The following is a 24,154-nucleotide window of genomic DNA, read 5'->3' on the forward strand; positions in this document are numbered from 1 at the left end:
TGCATACAGCGTGACTTACTACTGAGGTGCCATCTAAAGCTTTGAGAGAAGGAAGATGGAATAATACAAATAGTCTGTAGTTATCTTGTTTCCAGACTATTCTATTTCCACTCATGTCCAGAATTATCAGATTAGTTAAACCCTGAGAAGAGCAAAACAAATCTTCTATTAGAATTACTTTTAAATAACCATGTATAGGTGCTTTCAGGCTGTTTTCAGCTATTTCTTTAGGTGTCATCTGCAAGAGTCAAAACCAACTGACCACTTAAGAGAGTCCAGATATTTTCATTTAGATTAAAAGTATTTTGCACCACCTAATCTACAAATACAGCTCTCAAAGTAAGTGAAAACTATACTAACATTCCCTAAAAATACTTTTGTCTTCTCACAAAGTTTTAAGAGTCTTAACATAAATAAGAATCAGGGTCTCAGGCTCTCACTAGTTAGTGCCTGAAACCAACCAACAAAGTTTGTCACACATATGGTAGCTGAAATGAACTGGAACTGCTGCACGTGTGGTTGTTTGTTAACTGAGGTGCAAAATTATTCCACGGTTTATAAGCCTTGAGGCCTACGCAGTATATGTGACATTTAACTGCAGAAGGTTTTGAGCCCAATCTAAGTAGAGGATTTAGTACCTCCTTCTAAGAGTAAGTGTACTCATCAAAAAAGGTTACTGTGGGTTCCTATCGCTTTGAGTCCAACTGTAAAGCTCGATGAATGCAGCACTCAAAGGCAGAACCTTGAATTGGGCTCTGAAATATAGCTTACTCAGTTTCAAGCAGCAAAATACTGTATTTCTAATGTGTTAAAAACCAAATTAACCTCTGAAATAGTAAATTCATACTTACCTTTAAATGATGTATCTCTTGGCTCGTAGAAATACAGTTATTACTTATGTATAATTCTATTAGGGAGTATGTTTTCTTTAAACCAACTAAAGACGTGATCCTGTTGTTCTCAACAGAAATGTAATGAAGTTGAGACAGATTCTCAAACACATGTCTTTTGAGGCTGGTAAGATGGTTATTATTTACACTGAGTCTTGTAAGTTTGGTGAGCTTTGAAATTCCTTGAAAAAAAACCAAGATGTACTTAGTATAGTTAGGTGTAACAGAAACAAGTGGTTGATACAGATGGTAAAACAAGTTCTAAGTTTGTGTTAATAGGTCCGACTGTAAGTATATCATGACCATTATGTCAATTAAATGTAGGTAAATATGCCAAATGAAAAAAAAACCAACACTACAACTTATTTTGCTGTAACGTAACTGCTCTGCCTCAATCCCTAAATTCAGTTCAACTAAATGTACACTCAGCAACCAGACATCAGGTTTTTCAGTACTTGAAAAACTCACACAGTAGCTAGCAAGTAAAAACTCACCCTCCATAATATTTCACTATGAGCATTTCTATTGAGTCCTAGCTTAAAAGCCTGAAATACCACTACCATGGTAAATATAGTACCATCAAGTGTTGAAATGCAGTTTTCATCTAAAGTGAGTTCTTCGAGGTTAAGACAAGACTCCAGTCCTTCTACTTGTGTAAGATTGTTGTTGCTAAATGATGCCCATCTTAAGTGCTCCAGTTTCTCCAAGTTGGAAATTTTGAAGAGATGTTGGTCATCCAGATTTAAGACAGTGATCTGTAGCAAAACTTATTATTAGAGTTAAAAGAAACCAAACAGTCAATCAGTTTAATTCCACCTATTTATTCTGTGCTCAGTTTCAATGTGTATGTTCCCTACTGATATCTATGACAATTCATTAGATGCAGAATGTGACATTTCCTCATTATGTGGAAGAACTGTTAATCTGTAAGACAATTTTAAAAAACCTCAGCTTCTCCCTCAAAATCAAGGACTCTATAACATAAGAACGCCAGTTCCAAAATGTATCTTTGCTGTTGAAGCAATCTGAACACAGCCTTTTGTTTCTTTCTTGCCTGCATTTGCCTTTAGATAGCTTTGGGTGATTTAAATCCTTCTGTCAATATACTACTTTAGTGTCTAGTCTGTTTTACAGGTTTACTTGTTCTAAACCAGGCCTGTAATGGAAGCAGGATTTCAGCATAACACCAGGGGATTGATATTTAAACCTGGATATATAGTCTAGCAGATGCTGTGTCCTGAATCACAGCTTTTATCCTAACTTCATAGTACTTCATGCTCTTTCTCTACAAAGTACCCTTATTCTTTCCATCCTGGATTAACACCTTCATTAATTTGCTTGAAGTAGTCTTGGATAGAAACAAGTAAATGTAGGTAGGAAATATCTATTTTGTTGTCCAGGTTGTCAAAGGAATTACTTAAATGGGTACCGACTTTAGGCACATGGCACCAAACTTCCTGCAGACAGACAGGGCTATCAGGGCTATCCATAACCTGTTTGCATGACTATGACTCCCCTACTTTCTGATGATGCTGCAGTATGTTAGCAAATCATTGGAGAAACAAAACGACCATAGAGCCCCAATTTAAAAAAATCAGATAGCACTGTAGGGACCCAGAATATCCAGTATTGTAAATAAAACCTAAAACATTCAGTGTCATTAGTTCAGTGTCATTACTTTGTTAATGACTAAAGAACATTTTGGGCTACATTATTTTCTTTTCCACAATATGTATTTTACCCTCTATGAATGCCTTCTCTCTGCTGTCACAGAAGATACATGACATGTGCTAATGCAATAACTTTCCCGGCAGTTTCAGTAATTGTGAGTTCCTTGATGCACATAGAATGAAATGCGATGCTTATCAACAGATATGTGCTTTCCTCTAGCTATTCTACACTGTATTAACAAATTGAACTGACAGAAGAGCTTTTAACCTTTCATACTGAGTGGATGAACATGATTTCAACTGATGGGTCACAACAGGTTAGGATGACCTTGGATCTTTCTCCTCTGACTCTTGTGGCTGCCTGTTAGCTCAGTTTCCTAAGGAAAAACCTGGTGTGATTGTGCTACCTCTACATCCATCCATTAGCCTTACCACTGGCTTTCAAACCTAGTGGTGACTTTTGGCCCAATCTGTCAGACAAACAGTACACTGAAAGATACCAAATTCCTATAAACTCATAAACAGCCAAATAAGAGACATCCATTAATGAAAGATGAAGGAAAGGCTACAGTATGGGCTCTGCTACAATGCTAGACACTACAGAATCCAGGAGAGATTTTTTCTGAATGGCCTGAATCACTGAGAGCTCAGATCTAACTGGGCACTGGGTATAACAAAAGTCTCAGTTCCACTGTAAACGTGTCTCTTGTTTAATAGACAAATACTGGTTAGATGATGGATATCAAAAAGTAAAAAGTGGGATGACTTGCGCTAAATAAGGAAAAGACTTCTGGTTCTTTAGAACATCTGGTTCTAGCCCTTTACATCAAAACAAGAATTACTTGGTGCTAATAGCCAAGTTTTTTTCAGAAACAGAGTAGACATGATAGAAAGAAACAGGGTAAACATGATAGAGGTAAGAGAGACCTATTTGAAGTAACAGATTCACTGTTACTCAAAATCTTTATACAACCACTGAGAAGGAATTTCCTATCAGCACACCGATATCAGCAATAGAGACATCTCCATCTGTGATAGCTTGTTAGACTCTCTGCTAGAGGGCAATTCACTTCAAGCTGCAGTGCCCCTCTAAACACTTAGAAGACTGACATTCCACAGCTGTTTTTGTGTCTGCTTTGCCTATAGAAGGAACTGAGGCTTAATAGTTCAAATATGGTTATCTATGCTGCACGCAACAAATGTTAGGTGAAATTAACCCTAATCGGAAAGGCTTTATATAAGACTCCCTGTAGCTTTTTGCCTGCTTTTTACATAAAGTCACTCCTTGGTCTTAAAAATCTCTTAATGCTAAAAAGAAAAATGCACTGCAAAGACTGTGATTGAAACACCCTCTTCAGGATATCTGGAACCTCCTGTGAGATGTCTGGGGGTGGCTGTGATCAGAAACAAGGTCTGTTAGACTTGTTCTTGTTAGTTCTAGTTAGTTAAACAAGTTCTTGTTAGACTTCCAAGTTTTCTGTAATATATTTTAATCAAATAGCATAAAACGTTTAAACTAAGATAACAAATGAAAATATTTACATAGATTAATCTAAGTGTTGATGTAAGTATATTAAATTATCATCAGCCTTACCATTGAATACCAGTTATGATGTTGCTGTAAATCCACCCTGTTCTTGCTGATTTGAGACAGAATTGTAGCACAAGAAAATACACTGAGAATGGGGGGCTTTTCTTCATCAGTCCTAGAATATTCCAACAGTGATGCCTAGAGAAAAAGAAGAAAACACCTTATTGAGTATGTAATAAATTATACTGCATACAGTTCACCAGCATACAGTAAAGGGCACACAAATCTTCTGTTCCTGAAAGGAACAAGTGATATATCAGCAGACATAGTAAATCATAGATCTAATAAGTCTAGTGGTTTGGAATACTCTTACAGGTCTTACATATCAAATTTTAAAAGTATTCAGTACTTATGTAATTCATAGCAGAGAAGGGAGACCTCATTGAAACCTTCTGTATTAACCTTACAGACTGTATTCTGGGAAGATATCTGCCCATTTCTTTGCAGGAGGATCTTACTTAACTTTCACTGTGAGCAGACAGTAGCACTGTGACAGTAGCTCTGATCATACAAACGTTGTGTCGGCATGATATTGAGTTCCAACCTAGACAGCCCATGGTGTGTGTTACTTAAACTCAGCCTAAGGTTCAGGAGTGCTTTGGGATATATTCCACAGCTCCTGTGCTCAGGGGTTGGGAGGATGCGCTTCATACCTGTTGTAAAATACTGTGAAAATTTACCCATTGAAAAGACCTTAAAGCAAGGGATATTTAAAAGAAACAAATAGTACCATGAGCCAGCTATTTTCCCCTCCACTGTTTCTATTTGGCAAACATTGTAACTTTCTTGCATCCTGAATTCAGCAGGAATTGAACATGATTGTTTCAGCACCATGACAAAGCAAAATTCTCGGTAGCAACAGAGATCTCTGTAAGACCTACATTTATTAAGTACTTTTAGATCTACTGATAGAAGCAAAGGTAAAACACCTATCCTCAGAAAAAAACAACAATAACAACAAAAATAGAATGGAAAACCAAGTGTTCTTTGAAACATCATCATCCACAACATCAAACACAGGTGTAGAACAATTCACATGGCTTTCCCTTTTGGTAGTACTCACTGTAAGTCATAACAAAACAGAATATCATACTTGGGTTATCTTTGATCCTGCAGTATACTGTAATGCTTCTGCAGCTTCTTCATCAGTAATCAGGACTCCATCTAGGTGCGTGAGAGCCTTTAGTTGGCCAATGACACTTAGCCGTATGGAGGTGGGCTTGAGGAGACAAAAAAGGTTACTTTTTTCTGTCTTTTTCTATTTTTAAATACCAGTACATACCAGTAAGAGACTTCCATTTCTTTTCTGCTTATTTTACTGTCAGCTCAGGGATGCTGAGAGTTAGAGCTCTGCAGTGATCTTCAGCAGAGCCACCACATCATCCCTGCTAATGTAGTTTGCCAGAAACACACAACACAGGTTACCTTTGGGCCAATTTTGATTATCCTGATTTTATGTGACACTGATGGAAATAAACCAGTCTGGAGTCACATGGCTTGCTCAGAATGTTACTAATCTTACAACACTCGTTAATATATGACCTGTATCAGTATTTATGTTATGTTTCAGGAGTTCCACTTATGAGCTAGAAATATTGTAGAGGCAAAGAAAGCTTCAGAGGACACATGAGAGTGATGTTGAAAGTGTCACTGAAGCCTCAAGACATCAACCAAATGTATCCCATAAATAGGGAATATGTTAGACTGCCCACTAGTTTAAAACAGTACATGAAATACACATTTCTCACGTGATAAATAACAGTGTCTTTGTCTGTGGATGTTATATCAATATATTCTGACTGCTAAATAACCCAAATGCAGTCTTATATAAGCTAGCTGATAGAATGCATCCTCTGAAAGGTAATACGGATTTTCTGCTTCGCTCTGAACTGAACTAACTAAACATTGTGGTTGGATATCGAGGCAGGTTTGTGTAATACACAAGATTTACCACGCTGACACAAAGTTGATGGCAAAAAAATAGCAGAATTGAAAGTTTAATCTGATAAAAGCTTAATTAATCACAACAAAGAAGCACAGACTGGTAGCTCTTATTTCTTTTTATATTTTAACAAGTATTGAAAAGCATCAGTGAAGCTTAAAGGGACCAGTGGGTGCCTGAATGGAGTTCTGTTTCCTGTTGGTTTGCTATTCAAAGTATTTAAGAGAGGTATTCTACTCAGAAAGTATTCTGTTTGCCTGAATTTGAATCACAAAATATTAACCTTAGTATTTAAATGATCATTAACAAAAAGACTAAGTGTCGTTCAGTGCCACAAATTTGTAAGGTTTAACTGTATTGATACTGACTAAGCCCTTTAAATAATGTTAAAATGTACCGATTCAAAAGAAATAGAGAGAAACATTTGTTTCAGAAGCCGGTTGGGCAATATAAATGTACAAGTGTCAGTAAAAGGGCTGAGTATTGGCTTTCTCTCCAAAGCTCCAGCCAGCACAGCTGTGCTGCTGCTGAGAGATGCACACAGTGACAGAGAGACTAACTGTATGTTAGCTTACTTACTAGCACTTACTCAGGCTGTGACCACAGAAAAAAAGTGAAGGCTTTGTGAGAACAGAGATGCCATAAAATGATCACAAAGCTTCTTACACTGGAAGGACCTTGGAATCAATAAGGTGCAGGACCAGATTTCAAGCCTTTGAGACATAACTGTGGACCTGGTTAGAATGCTTTCCTGGGAACTTCAAGCACTGGTATCTACCTTATACCATGGGTTGTGTCTGATGTCCAGGCTTTGTAAATTGGGAGTATGTTTACGTAAGATGTTTATAACCTCCTTGGACTTCTTCAGCTGATTCCAGCTCAGGTCAAAGAACTGCAGTTTGTTTAAGGCTCTAATGCCCTCAAGAGTGATCACATGGTTATGGCTTGCATCAAAATACTCCAGGTTGGGCTGCAAAACAATACAGAAGATAGTTGTGTTGCCAAAAGTATTGCAAAAATAAACTTTGGTTAAAGTAATCAGATACATTGAATCTTTAAATAGGCTTAATTAGATCCAATGTCCAGGACTTCCCTTGCTCTGTATTGTCTCTATTGAGGGAAGTCCATGTTCCAGCCATGTTCCTGTCAAACTACAGAGGAGCCATTACCTGGCAGAGCACTTTGGCACATTATGTCTGCATGACTGACAGCCAGGAAGTTTTTGAAAGGGGGAGAGTGCATCTGGTGTTCATATCAGAATCCTCCTAAGTGGCCTGAAGGTAACCTGGGAACTGGATCCCTGATTACACATGGGCAAGATGGGAAAGCCCAGAGGTCCTGGTTAGGACTTAAGAGTGTTTAGTTATTCCAGTCTAAAGACTACAAAAGCAACCATGAACTGTGTGGCATTCTAAGGCTGAAAATAAATACCTTCCTTAGCACTTTGCTCCAAGACCATTTAGATTTGGCTCCTGCTAATCACCTTTACTTTGATAGTTTTTACAATTATTTCACTTGACTTATTAGGAATGAAGAAGGAGAAAAGCTACATGACACAAATCATCAAGTAGCCCAGTGGCAAAGCCAGGGGGAGAATTCAGGTACTGCATTCAGTGTTACTACTTATTAAACTGAAATGACCACTATGAAGGACAGATGTGTGATAAAGTGATGCTGCTGTAATACTGTGATTCAAATTGGACAAAATTGTGGCTGCTAATAGTACCACAGCATCCATGATCCTAGTTTAGCCCCCATTCTTTTATGATGTACACTTCCTGCCTCAATCCTGTCTTGTGAGCCCACCCCACAATGCAAGAATACTAATGCTAGTAAAAGTTTCCTCTTAAAAAAAAAAAAAAGTTGAAAAAACCTTAATTTCTCACCAAGTCATAAATATCATTTAAAGAAGTGAAGTCATTAAAGCTGATGATAAGCTTTCGAAGTGTTTTAAATCTAGAGATGTTCTGCAGCTTGTTCAGTCTGTTTCCATGCAAATTCAAGACCTAGGCCAAAAGGACATCAGAAATAATGATTTTATCAGACATGCAGTCAAATTCTGTAGTACTCCATAGCTGCCTTAAAAATATAAAGCTTCAGCTATTGGAGTGCAAATATAAATACTATCCTATTGATAAATTATATATGACTGTAAAAGGTAAATGCAAACTGACATGTAATATTGAAGAACAACAAAAGGCTATTATTTGTCGTTTTTCACTTATTTGAAGAATATTTATTTTCTTCTTCACAAAATAAAGGCAACCTGGGTAATACGGAAAAACAGTCCATCAGCTTATGGGAGAAGGGAACATGAAGAAACTTTAGCAGTTCTCCCTGTTTCTTAAAGAGCAGAATGGGAAGAGTGAGGCCAAGCAGGCACAAAATGTAGACCCTTAGGAAAAGGCAAATTAAGAGGACAGTTGCTGGTATTACATTGCAATAAAGGTCACTGTAAAGTTGGCATTTTGGTTGCACAAAACCAGAACTGCTGTTCTCCTTTTTCTTAACATCATCTCTAAACAAGTTTTAGAAAAGAAAAAGTGTATTTTAAAAATCATAAAAATGGGATTGAGAATATAAGCAGCAGATAAAAAAAAATTATACCAGCTCACAAACTGGAGTTAAAAATGGGACAGTTTGGAAACTTTTATAATTGGAAGCATCAGATATTTATCATTGTTCTTTATAAAGGAGGAAGCAACAGTTGTTCACAATGCATGAAAGTGGTGGGCAGGGGAACACAAGTTCTACTGATATCAAGTAAACCTAAGCAACATCAGAATTGAGCTCAAATGGAAACATTATTTTTTAATTTACTGTCTTTGGTTGAGGCCTCTGGTCAACCTGAACAACAAGTAACAATTACATAATACTACTGAAATAATACTACTGAAAGTGTGACAGCAATACCTCACCTGTAGCTGACTGCAGATATTGGCCTTAGCTACTGAAAGTATTTTTATTTCATCTAAACAGGTAATCTTAGGCCTCACTTCTACTGTTGGTTTCATGTTCAAAACTTCATCATCACATTGCAAATCATGAGACAGGATAAAACCTTCTGTGCTTCTCTTTCTCTCTTCCATAATTATATTGCATGTCGAAAACAGAGACTTGTCTTTGACCTATACAGATATATATAAAAAAGGCATCTAAGATTTGTAAACTGTCTGCTTTTGACTTAAGTGATAAATCTAACATTCAGTATCAAACCACAGAAGTTTGATTAGGGAATTCATAGCAATCAAGTTAGGAAATCATCTTTCTGTGACACAGATCTGCTAGAAATTACATTTAAGTTGTCTCATGGCACTACCTGAGGATTTTTTATATAGGTCATTGTACATCACATATATCTCTGGCTAGAGCCAGAAGGGATACAAATATGCACTGAAAGTCAAAGAGTCACGATAGAGCAGCCTACAGCTGAACCATGGGACTGGGCAGACATGACACATCCGTGAATTCTGCTTTACTCCTTCCTTTTCCCAGAGCTGAATATCCTCAGAAACACTCGTTCATACTTTTTTTTGTTTCTACCAGACACACAGAGCAGTTCAGAGTCTGAAATGACCCTTTTCACCTTGACAGCAGGTTATGAAGCTAAATGAGTGAAAGAGCAGCATTGTATGGGTTATATGTAAAGATGAACAGAAGCAATTCTTACTTGAGGAAAACTTGTTTAGGATATCAGGAGAATGAAATATATCTCCTTTCTTTTCTCCCAAAATGTTACAACTCACAATTTAAACCAAACAACTAAAAAAATCATTTGCTCATTAAATATCTCTTGAAAACAAGATATTTTGCAAAGTCTGTACTATTGGTTGTACCTTGCATGGTACCTCAGAGAAAGGAATTCTTACTGATAGAGGATTTATTTTTCAACTCCATTTCCATTTATTATCAAAACTTAGTTAAAGGATCTGTGCTTTCTTTGCTATGTCTTTTACAGCTACAAAATAAAAGCTTCCTCCAACTCTCCCTATGTGTAGAAAGCGCCTCACTGACTTCCAAATGAGTTTTATCTGGATCTGATAGAATGGACAGGAGAGAACCAGACTTAAACCTGAGCTTGGCAGGTCGTGTGAGCAGAGCAGACTTTCATTTCACCTATTTGCTTTTTTTTCATTTTGATATGTGAAGTTTAAAACTTGACCTCTAATATCACACTAGCAAAAACAAAGTACATACCAGTGTAATGTACTCCAGCTCAGCGATGTATTCTGGCAGGACCAGGTCATGGTCAAATACAATCCACTCACAGTGCCATCCGTTGCTGTCACAATTTCTCTGTTCCAAAGAAGCCCACATTTCTAAAGTGGAGGAAATTGAAGAAATACATTGTTCTTAAACATTCATTTCAGAATGTTAATAAGTCAAAGCTATCTCATTCCATGAAGGTACTTCAGATTTATTCCTTCCTGCTATTAGACTTTCTTTGCTATACAGACTCATAAAAGACTTTAAATTGGCTATCTAATTGCCCATGCAGAATGAGTATGTGCCAAATTCCAGCATGAGGATCACTGCGTGTGGAAGACTAACTTAGATCTGAAGATCACAGACTGCTCTCCCGCAATGCTTCTGTTGCTGCACTGTCCAAAACTTCTTCGTTACATCAAGGTGTGATCATCTTCCTAATGATCTTTCTTTTTCTTCCATTCTAAAAAATCAGAAACACACCCAATTCCTTTATAAAGAGACAGATGCTGCTCCCTTTAAGCATCTGAATGTTTAGAGGGCATATCAAGCAGGGGAGGTAAAATTATTACTCAGTCCCCACCCTGTGTTCACTTGAAAAGGAAGGGTAAAGTGGAATTTATCACTGAGAGGATGCACGTCATACAGTACAGATTTAAGCTCATTACTCATAACATTGTATTTCTCAAAAGTATGCTATTCTTACTGTGGATTAATGGCTAAAATCAGTGTGGCACAGCTAACTTCCACTCTGTGGACTAAGCTAAACTAGCACAAATATTTATTCAAAGAGGGATCTTCTGACTTGTTCTTGTCTTTGAAAACATGTAGTTCAGCTAAGCAGAGACTGTTCCAAGGAATGAAATGTCTCAACACTACCCAAAGTGGAAGATGAGTTTAGAAAACAAATGTTACTTTAGTTTTAAATTTATGCTGACAAATACCTACTAATACATACCATTATATGAAGGAGATGCATCCCTTTCTAGGCATTTCCGTGGCCTGAATACCGAATTAGCTTCTGGGTAATTCACTTGACAGATGGGATTCATTGGACAAACTGGAGCACTGCGGCCAAGGAAAACTTTTGCAATTATCACTGTCCCTAAGCACAGAGAGAAGACACTTAATGCTTCTAGCTTAGGGAGTGGGGATGGGGTAATAAAACTGAGGTGCTTAATGTGATAAGACGACAACATCTTTGGCCGGTAGATGAATGGTCTTATAAGTATGTAATACATATATATATATACACATATATAAAATAAACATGCAATCATTATCAGCATCTATGTTTTTCATGAAATAAATATACTTTGGCACAAAAAAAACCCAAGTACACATTGAAATACACCTTTTCTACCTGGCTAGTATTTAAAGTAAGTGAAATCTGAATTACATGTGATTTAATGAACAGTAGAACCTGTGAGTCAAGCTAATCTATGTTTAGCCATAATTCTACAAAATTTGTAAATGCTTGATTATCTTTGAGATTTCTAATTTTATTTTATTTTTATTTTTTCAGATTTGGTTGGTTGAAATTTGATTGTTCCCAAACCACTGAAATGACAGTCATACTGCATGACTGCCAAAGCCTTGTCTCTTGGAAACCAACTTAAAAAGTATTTTTCCTTTTGGTGCCCTGTCCTGGACACGAATTAACTCAAAGTATTTGTGCCTTTCTTCACTCTGCCCTTTCTTAGAGCTGTTGGATAATGAAAACATTAGATATAGCTAATTATTTGTCAGAAGAGAACATTTCCCATGGATTCCTCAAACTCCTGTCTGTGAATTACTCGTAATAGGCCAAGTCCTTTGTGAAGCTTCCTAATATGCAGAAATGCCACTGGAACGGATTTTCACAATGTTTCAGAGCTCATTTCAAGGTTACATATACCAACTCACAGCCTTGGACCTATAACACAAAATACAGCAATCATACAAGACACCCAACATCAGTTTTACATCCTTCCAAACTTTGAATTACCATGCCTGAATGACTCCTCAGGATCACTCCTGTTTTTGCCTTCAACCTTGGCTTGCTGTTTCAGAAACTCTATTCTGGGACATTCACATATGTTCAGGCTGTTACAGAGAAGAACAGCTTCATTTCTCCCAGGCTGCTGCAAAGATTAAAGCAAGGCCCAAGTATCTTTGACTTAGTCCATCCCATAGAAACGTAAACAAATTGAAGCAGCATGAAAACATACACATGAATTACAATAAGGGATGCCAGGCAGGAAAAGGGAAGAATAAAGAGTAAGAAAATGGTTTATGGTGTTGTTTTAACAGAATGAGAGAAACAGACATGATCTGATTGTTAGTTTTATGTGCAGAGCCTATCCTCCCCTATGCTTATATACAGGCAATGCCACAGATAAGAATCTCAATGCAGCCTTTGTAGACTAGTATGATGCAAATGATAATAAAGCAAAAGCAGAAAATAGAAAAAAAAATTTGAAGATAAAATCTTGCTGTCCAAAAATCTGATCTTTTCTTGAAGAAAAACAAGAAATGCAGGCATGCAAAAGGCTGGAAAATAGAAAAAGAGAGCAGTGGAGGATGGTGATGTGCTGCCATGAATTCATTTTCCTACTCTATATTTTTCCTTCATTAACCAAAAGGAAAACTTCCTTATCTGAAATATCTCTACCTTTGGTTATATTCAAAATCTGGACAAGATCATGGGCAGTCTGCTCTTAGCGACTGCTTGGATGGGTGGGTTGGGCAAGATGACTCCCAGAGTCTCCTCCCATCCTCAACCATTCTGTCAGCCTATGAAAATGCTTTTTCCGATCATAATTTTTTACTCATCATGAAATAATGTATTACACTTGTCTGGCTATTTTTTCAATCTAGTGCTGAAAGGGGTCATTGGGACAGGACTGACAGTTTCAAGGGTTTATTATTGGGCTAACAACTAGGACCCATGCCAGCAGGGACCAATAGTTAGGGTTAGGTAGCTGGAAATACCAGAGAAAATGCTAATCTTAATCTTAGTGTGCTTGAGGACAGAAGAGGTGGTGATTTACTTTTAGGACAAGGCTTTCAAACCAGGACACAGGATGCTGCATTACTGGAACCGAGATTGAAAGAACTGAAAGTCCTTGATATGATTTATAATAGCCCTCGTAGGAGGAACAAAATAATATTGTGTCGAAACACACAGAGGTGAAAATTCTAAGGTAAATGACTGAAGAAATCATTGAACCAATGTGATCCACAGGTAGCTAACAGAGGTGCTGCAGCAGTGACAGTGCAGACCTTCAAGCTAGTCCTGCAATAGTACTGGCAAACTAACGGGCACAGATGAGAAGTGGTGAGTGAGAAGAGATGATGTGCAACAGCAAGAGAAAGGGTAAGAAAAGGACAAGAAGGTGGTGAGGAAAAATGGGAAAGTGCTAATCATGGCTTTGCCACTGATAGCATAAAGATGTGAAAAATGAAGCAGGAGTAAAATGAAGAAATATGATAAGGGCAGGGAAGAAACAGGAAACACAGATTAATAGAAAACTGATGAAAGAAGAGGGGAGAAGAGAGCAGCACTTTTCTGACTACTCCCTTTGCTACCCTTATTGCATTCTTCTGTCCATCTCATAGCATACCGCATGCGTTTCCATGTCATGAAAGCCATCCTCCAGTATCTGAAGCATCTGCTTTTCCTTAACTGACAACTCAGGATTAAATACATAAAAGAGATACTCCATCTTCTCTTTGTAGTTTCTTAAGAAGAAAAGACACAGGGAAAGGCTTCAGGTTTTCATTATGCAGTTACAAAAGCAGACAAAATACAAATATAGCTACTCTAACCAGAGAAAGTTTATACACATTTAGACAACATTTATAAGATAGAAGACTATAATTAATGCAAATTCTATAATATTCACTGTAATCTCAAAATCACTTGCAAGAGAAAATTGTCTTTCCTGAGTCTTTGTAACTGGTACAATTAGTCTCCATCTCCTTTATTATATTTAAAAAATATGTACCCATTTATTTGCCTCTTGTGATGGTTTTGGCTGGGATGGAGTTCATTTTCTTCATAGAGAAAGGCTGATGTGGTGCTGTGCTTTGGATTTTTGAAGAAAATAGTGGTGATAACACACCAATGTTTTTAGTAGTTGCTGAAAAGTACTTACATAGAGCCAGGGACTTTTCTGCTTCTTGAGCTCCCCTGCCAGTAAGCAGGCTGGGGGTGCATGAGAAGCTGTTAGGAAACACAGCCAGAACAGGCAACCCAGACTGATGGAAGGGATACCTCACACCATACGTAGTCATGCTTAGCAGTAAAAATGGGGGCAAAAAGTGGGGGACATATGGAATGATGGCATTTGTCTTCCCTAGAAAGTCCTACACATGGTGATCCCTCCTTTCCTGGAACTAGCTGAACATTTGCCTGCTGATGGGTTAGTAGTAAATGAATTCCTTCTTTTAGTTTGTATGTGCATTCATCTTTTGCTTTACATGGAAAACTGCCTTTATCTCAACTCATGAGTTCTCACACTTCCACTTTTCTGATTCTCACCCTCCTCCCACTTGAGGAGAGTGAGCGAGAGGCTGTATGCAGGAGTTAAAACACAATGCTGTTCTAAGAAAAAAAGTCTTTAATTTACTGAAGATCTGTACCAGGAAGGTAGTTATACCACGAGAAGAAAGAAGGTAACACAATCTGTGTTAACAGCAGCAAATACTACATAACTGTTGATAATTTTTCCTTTGTTTCCTGACTTCACTGCCCTCCCCTTCCCCCCATTTCTCCCTTTACCAAAATGAGCAGTAAACCAAAGTTTTCAATTTAAGAACAGTGTTGAGAAAAAAGTATGGGCTGATTCCTACATAAATTGCCTGGAATCAATTGGAACAGGCTCTTGCAATATGAACAGATTGTTCATCTACTGCTCCTTTCAGCTTTCAGAAACCTGGCCATTCATAACAGTATTTACTGTCCTTTCACAGCCACATTAGGAATAGATAAGTTAAGACACAGATTCTAACATCATCAATCTGAGGCATGTCTCATGCCTAGTATTTTCTACCAAGCTACTGTGTGACCAGCAGTTTGAAGATTCTTCACCTCTACTTTTCTCTCATGAGACCCCGTCAGCATTCCCGCAACATAAGAAGAACATGGACCAGTTGGAGTGACTCCAGAGGAGTCCATGAAGATGATCAGAGAGCAGAAGCACTTCTATGAAGAGAGAATGAGAGAGCTAAGGTGTTCAGCTTGGGGAAGAGAAGGCTCTGTGGAGACCTTATATCAGCCTTCCTAGCCCCCCAATAAAGGGGCTCTACAAGAAACCTGGAGAAAGACTTTTTACAGGGGCATGCAGTGATATGACAAGGGGTAAGGGCTTCAAACTAAAAGAAGGTAGATTTAGATATGACATAAGGAAAACATTTTTCACTGTTAGGGTGGTGAGGCAATGGCACAGGCTGCCCAGAGAAGCTGTGTGTTCTTGTCCCTGGAAGTGCTCCAGGCAGTTTGATGTGTGTTTGGGCAAGCTGCTCTGCTGGGAGGTATCCCTGCTCATGACAGGGAGGTTGAAACTAAATGGTCTTTAAGGTCTTTATCTGAGGAAAACTTCTTCCTAGTCCTATATCATTTGATGCCTTGTGAAGTCTTTTTATTCTTTGAAATCACAGATTTTAATTTGTTCACATGGCAGTGCTACACTAAATAGCACTTAAAAACTTATGTACTTACTCTGCTTCACTGAAGGTTTCTTTTCCCAGAAACATTTGGAGCTTCTCTTCAAATTTCAGCCTTAGTATTTGATTGTGCACTCTAAATGCGCGGTTTATTTTCACTCCAATGATATCATACGCTCTGAAATCCCTGCTACAAAATCGTGATTGAATTAGATCACAACAGGAAATAAACCTGCATGTGGAAATGCACAGAGGAAACAGTGTTAATATTTTCTTCTTCAGTGCAACCCACATTATTTCCTTCTGTTCCCTATTCAAAAGAAGGAATCACAAGCAATACATCTAGCCTGTTTCATTACAACTTCATTCTCTCACATGGAGATAAAGGAATTTACCTAATTTTATTCAAATGCTGCATTCCAAGTTAAGCATCGAAGATCATATGCGACTCACTGTGTTCTTTTTCCCTACTTGCATTCTTGTATTTAAATCCTACTTCCCTACACAAATTAGCAGTTCTACACTGATAAGTGAAGCCATGCATGAAGTGAGCACAGTCTGCAAGAACCTTCAACAGTCTCTAGCTTAAAACTTGAGAAAGAAGAGGTGGCCCACTGTCTACCTGGGAATCTGGGGACTGGAGCTCAGAGTTCTGTTCTACCATCTATCCCCTGTGGTATACAAGTCAGGTCACTTAATAAACACATGGCCCTTGACTCTGTGCCCAACTGCTAAGACAGGCTTCTGTAATTCCATCTGGTACTATGAAATTCCTTAACAATTTCCTTGGTAGCCAGACTCCTTAAGAAGTAATTCAGTCTAGAAGTGTAGTATATTCCAGTTTTTCAATCAGTGGGAAGCTTTCTGAAGAAGATAGGGCAAAGATTTCATTGTTTGCAGTCATAATTTCAAATGTATTTCTCAAAAAGATTTTGTGCTAAGAATACTTGTTCAAAAAACTTGAGATTAATTTTCCTCCTTAGAAGAACAGTTTATTAATTTCTAAGCAAAAATATTTATTAATATTTTTCGATCAAAAGATCCTTGGCTTGAGAAGGTAATGCTAAAAATAAGTAGAATGCTACTGATGAACAACCTCAGATTGAATCTGTAAGTACAGGGCTACCTGCAGCTCTAACAAACATCCTTAAGCACAATAGGAAGGCAGAGCTGAGGTGGACAAGCTTGGAGTACTCAAGCAGAAAACAGCCCTTGAAATACTGCCAACCTAATTTTGAATCTCTCCTCAAATGAGCTTCAAGGTTACTCATATAAAGATTATGTAAGCACCTTCTAACACTCCTTCACAATAGAAATCCCTAGGAACTTGGAAAAAACATTATTGTCACTTGTTATAAAGTAATTGGGTAACTTGGCCATTTTTTCTTCTTAAAAAAATCATTCTTTCTGGAGTCAAAGCTTCAGCCTATTCTACCACTAAGAGAAGATGAGGGAAGCATTCATTGTGTAATCAGCTGTCCACAAATGGAGCATAACTGGAACAATAAAGCTATAGAACAATTCAGATCCTTATTTTATTAAAAATGATTAACTTTGAATCATAAGAAACAGATTCTATTTTAGAGAATACTAAGAAGTTTACCAGGGATTATTTGATAAACCTTCTTCAAAGTGAATGTTTCCCACTGTTTCCAGTTCCAACAACAAGAATTGGACTAACAAGTTAAAACTCTTCTTCTTCTTCTCCATTTCCATTTGGTAATCTTTTTCAATTCTGCAAAAAAGAAACAAAAATTTTGTCTGGAACAACATACTAAGAATGTGCATAAATTAGTATTGTAAGAGAGAGGAGTTAATCTAGATTTTTAAAAATAGAAATAAAAAGAAAAAGAAATCAATGTTTCTAGAACTACCAATTTTTAAGAAAAAAATCTAATGGTGATGACATCCCAATTGTGGATAGTATGGTCCTGTACTGACCATAACACCAAGATTCAGCAATTATGTTTTGATGTAATTTTATGGGAATTACCTCTTTCAGAGGTCTTAGTTTACTCTTTACTGTTCATAATGATATCAATCCAATTTGCAGTACTAATAAAAAGATGATGGGCTTAGGTTCAGTGTGAGGCACTGGACTGAAATCTGTGTAAATAAAGGCAATATATTTCATAGTACATGCTCTTCCACCCCATAAATTGTTCCATACTTGACACAGTCAACAGTCTCTTTATCTTTATGAGCAAGCTTTTAAGCTGTGCTATCTCGATATATTATTTTTACCCAAATGCAAAAACTAAATGATTCTTCTGGAGCTAGATGCTCTATAGAATCTGTACTACTCTTGCCAATAGGAACAGTCTTTATTGGTCTTCTCATCCAAATTGAATGTAAGAGAGGCTTCAAGTCCTGTTGTTAACTTCCTAACCACCACCACCAACTATATTAATACTATTATTAATATCAATATCCAAATATTAATATTTAAAACATTACATTTCTTTTCCTAAAAAATTCACTAAACATACTCATCCAGTTTTCTGTTCCAGAATGTTATTCTTTCCTTCATGGCATTTATTTTTTGTACAAATGCCTTTTTAAGGCATGCCTTTTCTGCATCTTCATTATCATGAACTGCATTTTCAGTTGCCAGACTCCTTCTCCTTTGGGATTCATTACTTGTTGTTTTATCCAACATTTCCATTTTTTCCAGTTCACATTCCAGCTAATAAAAATAACACATCATGATTCTGAGGCAAGAGATTAAGTTAAAGCATGGCATGAAAATTATCTTAAGTCTTCCCAATGCATAAGCACTCTAGGTGTGTACTAAAATGCATATCACAAAACATCAAATCAGAAAATTATTTCAGTAAATGAGTAGAAAAGAAATTACTTAGGGAAGGAAACAGCTTTACTCTGAGTAGATGCACACATTTTTATGTTGTATCCTGGTCCTATTCATGTCAATTAGAGCACTGTTTTACACAGGCAGGATGGGTTCCTCAGTGTAAGTTCATTATGAGGAGAATCCCAGGATGGAAAAGAGTTAGACAGCACAGATAGAATGGAACGGCAGCTTTTCTTAAACACTTAAAGGCAGGGACCATTTATCTCTCCATGTGTGTCCACTGTGTGGCGTAGTAATTACTCACTGCTGAGTGGAATCAAAACTCTTCTCATTATTTCCTGAAGTATATCTTTAGGATTAATCAAACCACTATGCACTTGAAATTATCTGCAGCAAGACAATGAACTGCATTTCAGTCCTTTGGAAGAACATTCAGGGATTTTGGCTTTCATAAAACATAAAGCAACTTTGTGCATATATTTATTTTAAATAATACTCCCATTAGACAGGCAGAGTAAACAATCCTCAGGCATTTATCCTCCAAAGTGCATTAAAAACCTACTAGGAATGTTTACAAGTTGCTGTACAAATAATCTATTATAGTGTTCTTTTCTTTTAAGAATCACCGTGGATGCACTGATGCAACTGGAATCTGATCCACAATGTTACTTATATGCTGCTGTTAAAGGAAAGGGAACAGACTAATCAGTTGAAAATCAGAAAAACAAAAACATCAACAAACAAAACCAAAAAACAAACCGACCTTGGGTAAGGGATAAACAAAAAGCAAACAAAAATACCTTTCCAAAATGCAAAAGGTATAGCAAGATCAACACAGAGCCTTCATCAGTGTTCATGGTATCAACTAGAATAGGCAGTAACTAATAATCTAGGAACCTGGAATGTACTTTGTGAATTTCTGGACTGGATGAATAAAAACAGCAACTTGAAATCCAGTTTACCACATTAAGTGTGTATCCTACCTCATCCACTGTGCTGGGTTGCACTTCCATCCTGACTGTTCCATCTAGGAAAGCACTGGCTAAAGCACTCGCTTAAGGTTTGAGACACCACTTTTACATTATTACGAACCTAGAAGAACTTGGAAATGGATCTCTTGCAACAACTGAAGCGTCCCAGACACTTTGTTGTTGGCTACTCTGAAAAAGGACCATCTTTCAGGCAGAAACAAACTCCCAGATTACAAAGATTAGTAAAAGCTGATGTGCTTTCATGAAATACTTTATTGAATATCAATGAATATAACGTTAATGGTGAAAGCGAAACTGGAGCTACGCAAATTTAAGGATGTGAAAGCCTGATGTTATTTATTTACATCATGATGCTCCTTTAATTGACTCAATCAGGAAAAATAAAACATAAATAAAATCATTCTTCTCAACAGTCATTGATACTTGTTTTAAACAATACATCTCTGCTGACATTTCAGGCTATTTAAACTTACTTGCTTTATGTTGCAGATGAACAACTTTATCTTATTTTCTGGCAAACTCTGCAGCCTGCTTTTCTTTTCTTTTAGCTCCTCAAGCTTGTCGTGGAGCTGTCTCTGAACACTTTTCACATGCATGTGATAGTATGTTATTTTTTTCATAATTGTAGTCTTTAAAAATTAAAAAAAGAAAGGAAGTTATTAATTTGTTATTAAAAAGTTTGAACTATCACATAGCTTATTCCTGAAGAACACTGCAAAACACAGCATTAACCTTGCATGTTGTGCTTCACACATTCCTTTTGCATTTTTAAATATCATTTTATTGTATTTATTTATGTATTTATATCACGAATTGTATTTGATCATCAGACATTGGATGGTGTCTTGCAATGAATATGTTCTTATAATTCAATTTTTAACAACCAATAAGAGTATTTGTATGAACATCTTAAATTTTTTTTTGTTGTAGCTACAGATCCAACCATGGCTTCGTCCCATGTACCTCACTTGGTTCTGTTCAGTAGTGTCATGGGGAAAATGCTCTCAGTGTTCTGGATAAACCAACAAACACACTTCTCATTTGAGCCCAGTTGCTGCCATGAACTCTTCTCATGTGTTACAAGCATTTTTCTGCCAGTAAAATTTTCCAAAGCAAAAGGATGAAGATTCACACTATGTATTCCACGCTGAAATACATGATATGATTTCCTTCACTGGGGGGTGGAATCTAGTCACATTTTTTTCATATACTCTTCAGCATGAAACTTTATTTTCTATGATTTGAAGATGCTCTACTTGGATAGCAAGACATTTGAAAGCATCTTAATTACAAAACAGCATTTTTTTTCCATAGTAAATTTCATACATTCAGATTTCTGTGAGACAAAATAACTTATTTCAATACAGTATCATACATAAAGAAAAGAGTCCAGAAATTTTAAGACCAAGCCAAAACTCAAAATTTTAACAACCGAATCCAGTATCGAGCAGTAACATAAAGCACTCCTCTTAGCTGGCTGAAACTCAGAGATGACAGAAAAATGCAACACCAGTAAAAAAGCCATTCAAAAAGTCTGAATTACCTCTGCCAGAATCTTGATATGCTTTTGAGAAACATCATCTGTATCCAACCTTTGAAGCCGTGGTATGTGATACAGCACATGGATGGCATAATTAGAAAGAAGGCAAACGGGGTTGGGTCCATACAGAGGATCATTTAGGGCCAAATCTTTTAAATTAGGTAGTCTTGACAAATTAGTGAGTTCCTGAAAAACAAGGAAAAAGCTATAATAACAACATACCACCGGACCTTATTTAAAAAATGGGTATTTCAGTACATTTCAGCACAAAGATCAGGTGTGGCATTAATTACTAAGAGCATATATAGAACTCAGAATGCACTTGGAAAAGGGAGAGAAGAAGAAAAGGAGCACAGATACAGTAGTATTAATGAGGAAGGCCACATGCAATTTTACAGAACTTTCAAGGTTCACACAGGGTGGGAACTCTTTTTTTCTAGGGGTTGCATGAATTTTGGGAAAAAAAAAACCAAAAACCTATAACCAACCACTGAAAAGCAAGGCAAATGTTTGAAATGAAGTTCCATCTCTGTGAAGAAATAATTCTCAAAAAGAGATTGTTTGCTCAAGAGCCTGACTTGGCCTTGCTCAAGCTTAAAAGAAAAATGTGAGGTCACTGAAACAAAAATGTTTGAAATATTTTCAGTAAAGATAAGATTTGAATGACTTTAAACACAAGAAATAATACAAAGAGCCATATGTCTGAAGCACAAAGTGACCAGGTAAATGTCATTACAGGTGATTTAATATTCCCAATTCCCAGACACGTGTTATTGATCCTCTAATATCACACAGAAAAGTCAGCTCTCTCCAAGCATCATTTAAAAACAAACAAAAACGAACACACAGCCAAAAAACACATCTAAAAGAAATATGAAGTGTGAACATACCTTGAAGGAAGATAATTTGTTATCAGAGAGGTTTATTTTATCAATTTTTGTATTGAAGTCCAAGCCACTTCCTAAAATTAAAGAAATACAAGCCACAGTCAAGAAAATTTAGTTGTCTATTAGAATATCTACATTTTCATCCTTGGGACTAGTTCAATCATATAATGAAATAAGCACTTTTGTGCGTTCGTTTAACACAAGAAAGAAATTACACACACCTATTATATTAGTTTCCATTTCCACCCAAAGAGAGGAAAGAGCACTTGGAAGATTGTTTTATTATTGATAAAGATAAATGAAGAAAAAGTTATAGGTTCTGTAATATTTGTTTAGGAATGCAGAAACGACTTACATCGCCATTTATAACCAGATTTGATTTAAACTAGAAGCCCTTTATACTAAAAGTGGTGAAAAAGAAAAATACATAAACAACACTGATGCCTATTTTCTGTCTTGTTTAACATGGCTGCAGCAATGGAAGGGACCTTAGTGCAAATGAAGATGAACCGTAGGGATTTTTGACATGGACTTTAGGATGTTCAGGATTGCATATTGGATATGACTCTAAACCATGCAAGTTGGTAAGAATGTTTCTATTAGAATGAGAGGAGGATTAAACCAAATATAATAGCAACCAACATTTTCAGGCTAGAGATGCCAAACTAACATTACTTACCTATTTTTGTTATTAAGTTTCCAGCAAAGTTGACCTCTTGCAAATTCTGCAGAGTATGTAAGCCCTGTGAATGTTTTAAACAATACAGTTTTAATCTAATATAGCACTGCAAATGCTGAAGAGCCTGGAGGCTAAGAGGCAGATCATTCAAATGTAAAAATAAATTTGACTGGAGTCTAAACAATGTTAGCCTCTGTTGTAAACTATAGCTTTCTTTTGACATGGAAAGAGAGAATGCATTTTGCCTAGAGGGAAAGAGCTTGGAAAGCCTTTGTAAATGATACTGCAATGGAAATAAATGTGGTCCTCCAGCCTTAGTTTCACAGCTGTGTATGAAAAGCCAAACAGATCATGCCTCATGCCATGAGTACTCATTAGCTTTTGGCTGCAGCCCATGTCTTGGCCTCGGGACACCACAGGAACTGAATCACTGATGTCAATCATTCGTCTTCATGATGACACTGCAGTTCTTTGCAGAGAGATGCCACTAATATTTGTAGCGTACTCATTAATAAATAATAATTTCTACCTTTGCACTTGTTCTCTGTCAGCTTTCCTTCCCTTCTCTATCAGCATGCTCAACTTTGATTTTTATTCCTTCCTCATTCTGGCTTTGGAGATTCACAGTAACTCGATCCTAGCAGCATCTCCTTCTACTCTAGCTACTTTAAACTATTTTATCTCGGTATCAGTATCTCCTTCTGCCTTGTTTTCATGAACTCTCTCAAGGTAAAGCAGACTGGGTTGCAGCTGTCTGTCTTCCTGATGTGAGTCAGGTAATTCAAAATGCTATGTTGTCTTTTGCTAGAAATGAGCATTTATACATTTCTTCTCCTTTTACATGCCAAACTGCCAATGCCAGAACCCTTGCTAGTTCTAGACAGAACTCCAACCCAAAGGTCAGATGAAGAATATTAATGTTGAGGTGAGATAGAAGAAACCATTTTTTTCCCCAGGAGATAATTTGACATGTGACTGCCTGAGAAAAACCCAGGATAGAAATTCTTCTGAACAGGTGTTCATCCTTCCAAGACAAGAAAATACATAAAAATTAAATGGCAATCTTTTACATAATGCTGAAATGCAGGCAGAAGTCTGCAGCTGTAAGAATACATAAATAAATAAATAAATAAAACATCCTTTCCTCATCAATAGTCACAGAGGTTGGAAAGTGGCTCAGTAAGTTAACTTTGCATATGCAGAAAATCATGACAGTCACTCAATTCCAAATTGTGTTTCAGCCTTAATTCTTATATAATGAAGATTAATGTTGCCCTTATTATTCTGAAAGTTAGC

General features: G+C 36.9%; 1 protein-coding gene across 5 annotated transcripts in view; it reads right to left on the bottom strand.

Moving 5' to 3' along the window:
* Window positions 1-24,154, bottom strand: part of LRRC9 (leucine rich repeat containing 9) — a 51,811-nt gene that overhangs the window by 24,947 nt on the left and 2,710 nt on the right. For 4 of the 5 annotated variants that reach the window (XM_040701632.2, XM_040701633.2, XM_040701630.2 and 1 more), the window contains exons 5-23: window positions 22,859-22,922; window positions 22,183-22,253; window positions 21,296-21,478; window positions 20,226-20,381; window positions 18,438-18,634; window positions 17,552-17,683; window positions 16,004-16,180; window positions 13,905-14,022; window positions 12,287-12,422; window positions 11,258-11,404; window positions 10,291-10,412; window positions 9,012-9,221; window positions 7,980-8,099; window positions 6,872-7,063; window positions 5,245-5,370; window positions 4,155-4,289; window positions 1,468-1,645; window positions 852-1,072; window positions 20-142 (exon numbers count right to left, since the gene is read on the bottom strand). In XM_040701632.2, the coding sequence (XP_040557566.1) occupies window positions 20-142; window positions 852-1,072; window positions 1,468-1,645; window positions 4,155-4,289; window positions 5,245-5,370; window positions 6,872-7,063; window positions 7,980-8,099; window positions 9,012-9,221; window positions 10,291-10,412; window positions 11,258-11,404; window positions 12,287-12,422; window positions 13,905-14,022; window positions 16,004-16,180; window positions 17,552-17,683; window positions 18,438-18,634; window positions 20,226-20,381; window positions 21,296-21,478; window positions 22,183-22,253; window positions 22,859-22,922 (2,808 nt within the window). The remainder of the gene's footprint in view (window positions 1-19; window positions 143-851; window positions 1,073-1,467; window positions 1,646-4,154; window positions 4,290-5,244; window positions 5,371-6,871; window positions 7,064-7,979; window positions 8,100-9,011; window positions 9,222-10,290; window positions 10,413-11,257; window positions 11,405-12,286; window positions 12,423-13,904; window positions 14,023-16,003; window positions 16,181-17,551; window positions 17,684-18,437; window positions 18,635-20,225; window positions 20,382-21,295; window positions 21,479-22,182; window positions 22,254-22,858; window positions 22,923-24,154) is intronic. The other variant, XM_040701631.2, reaches the window with a different exon arrangement.

The sequence above is a fragment of the Gallus gallus genome, chromosome 5, assembly GCF_016699485.2.
Source record: "Gallus gallus isolate bGalGal1 chromosome 5, bGalGal1.mat.broiler.GRCg7b, whole genome shotgun sequence".
In the NCBI taxonomy this organism is placed as follows: Eukaryota; Metazoa; Chordata; class Aves; order Galliformes; family Phasianidae; genus Gallus; species Gallus gallus.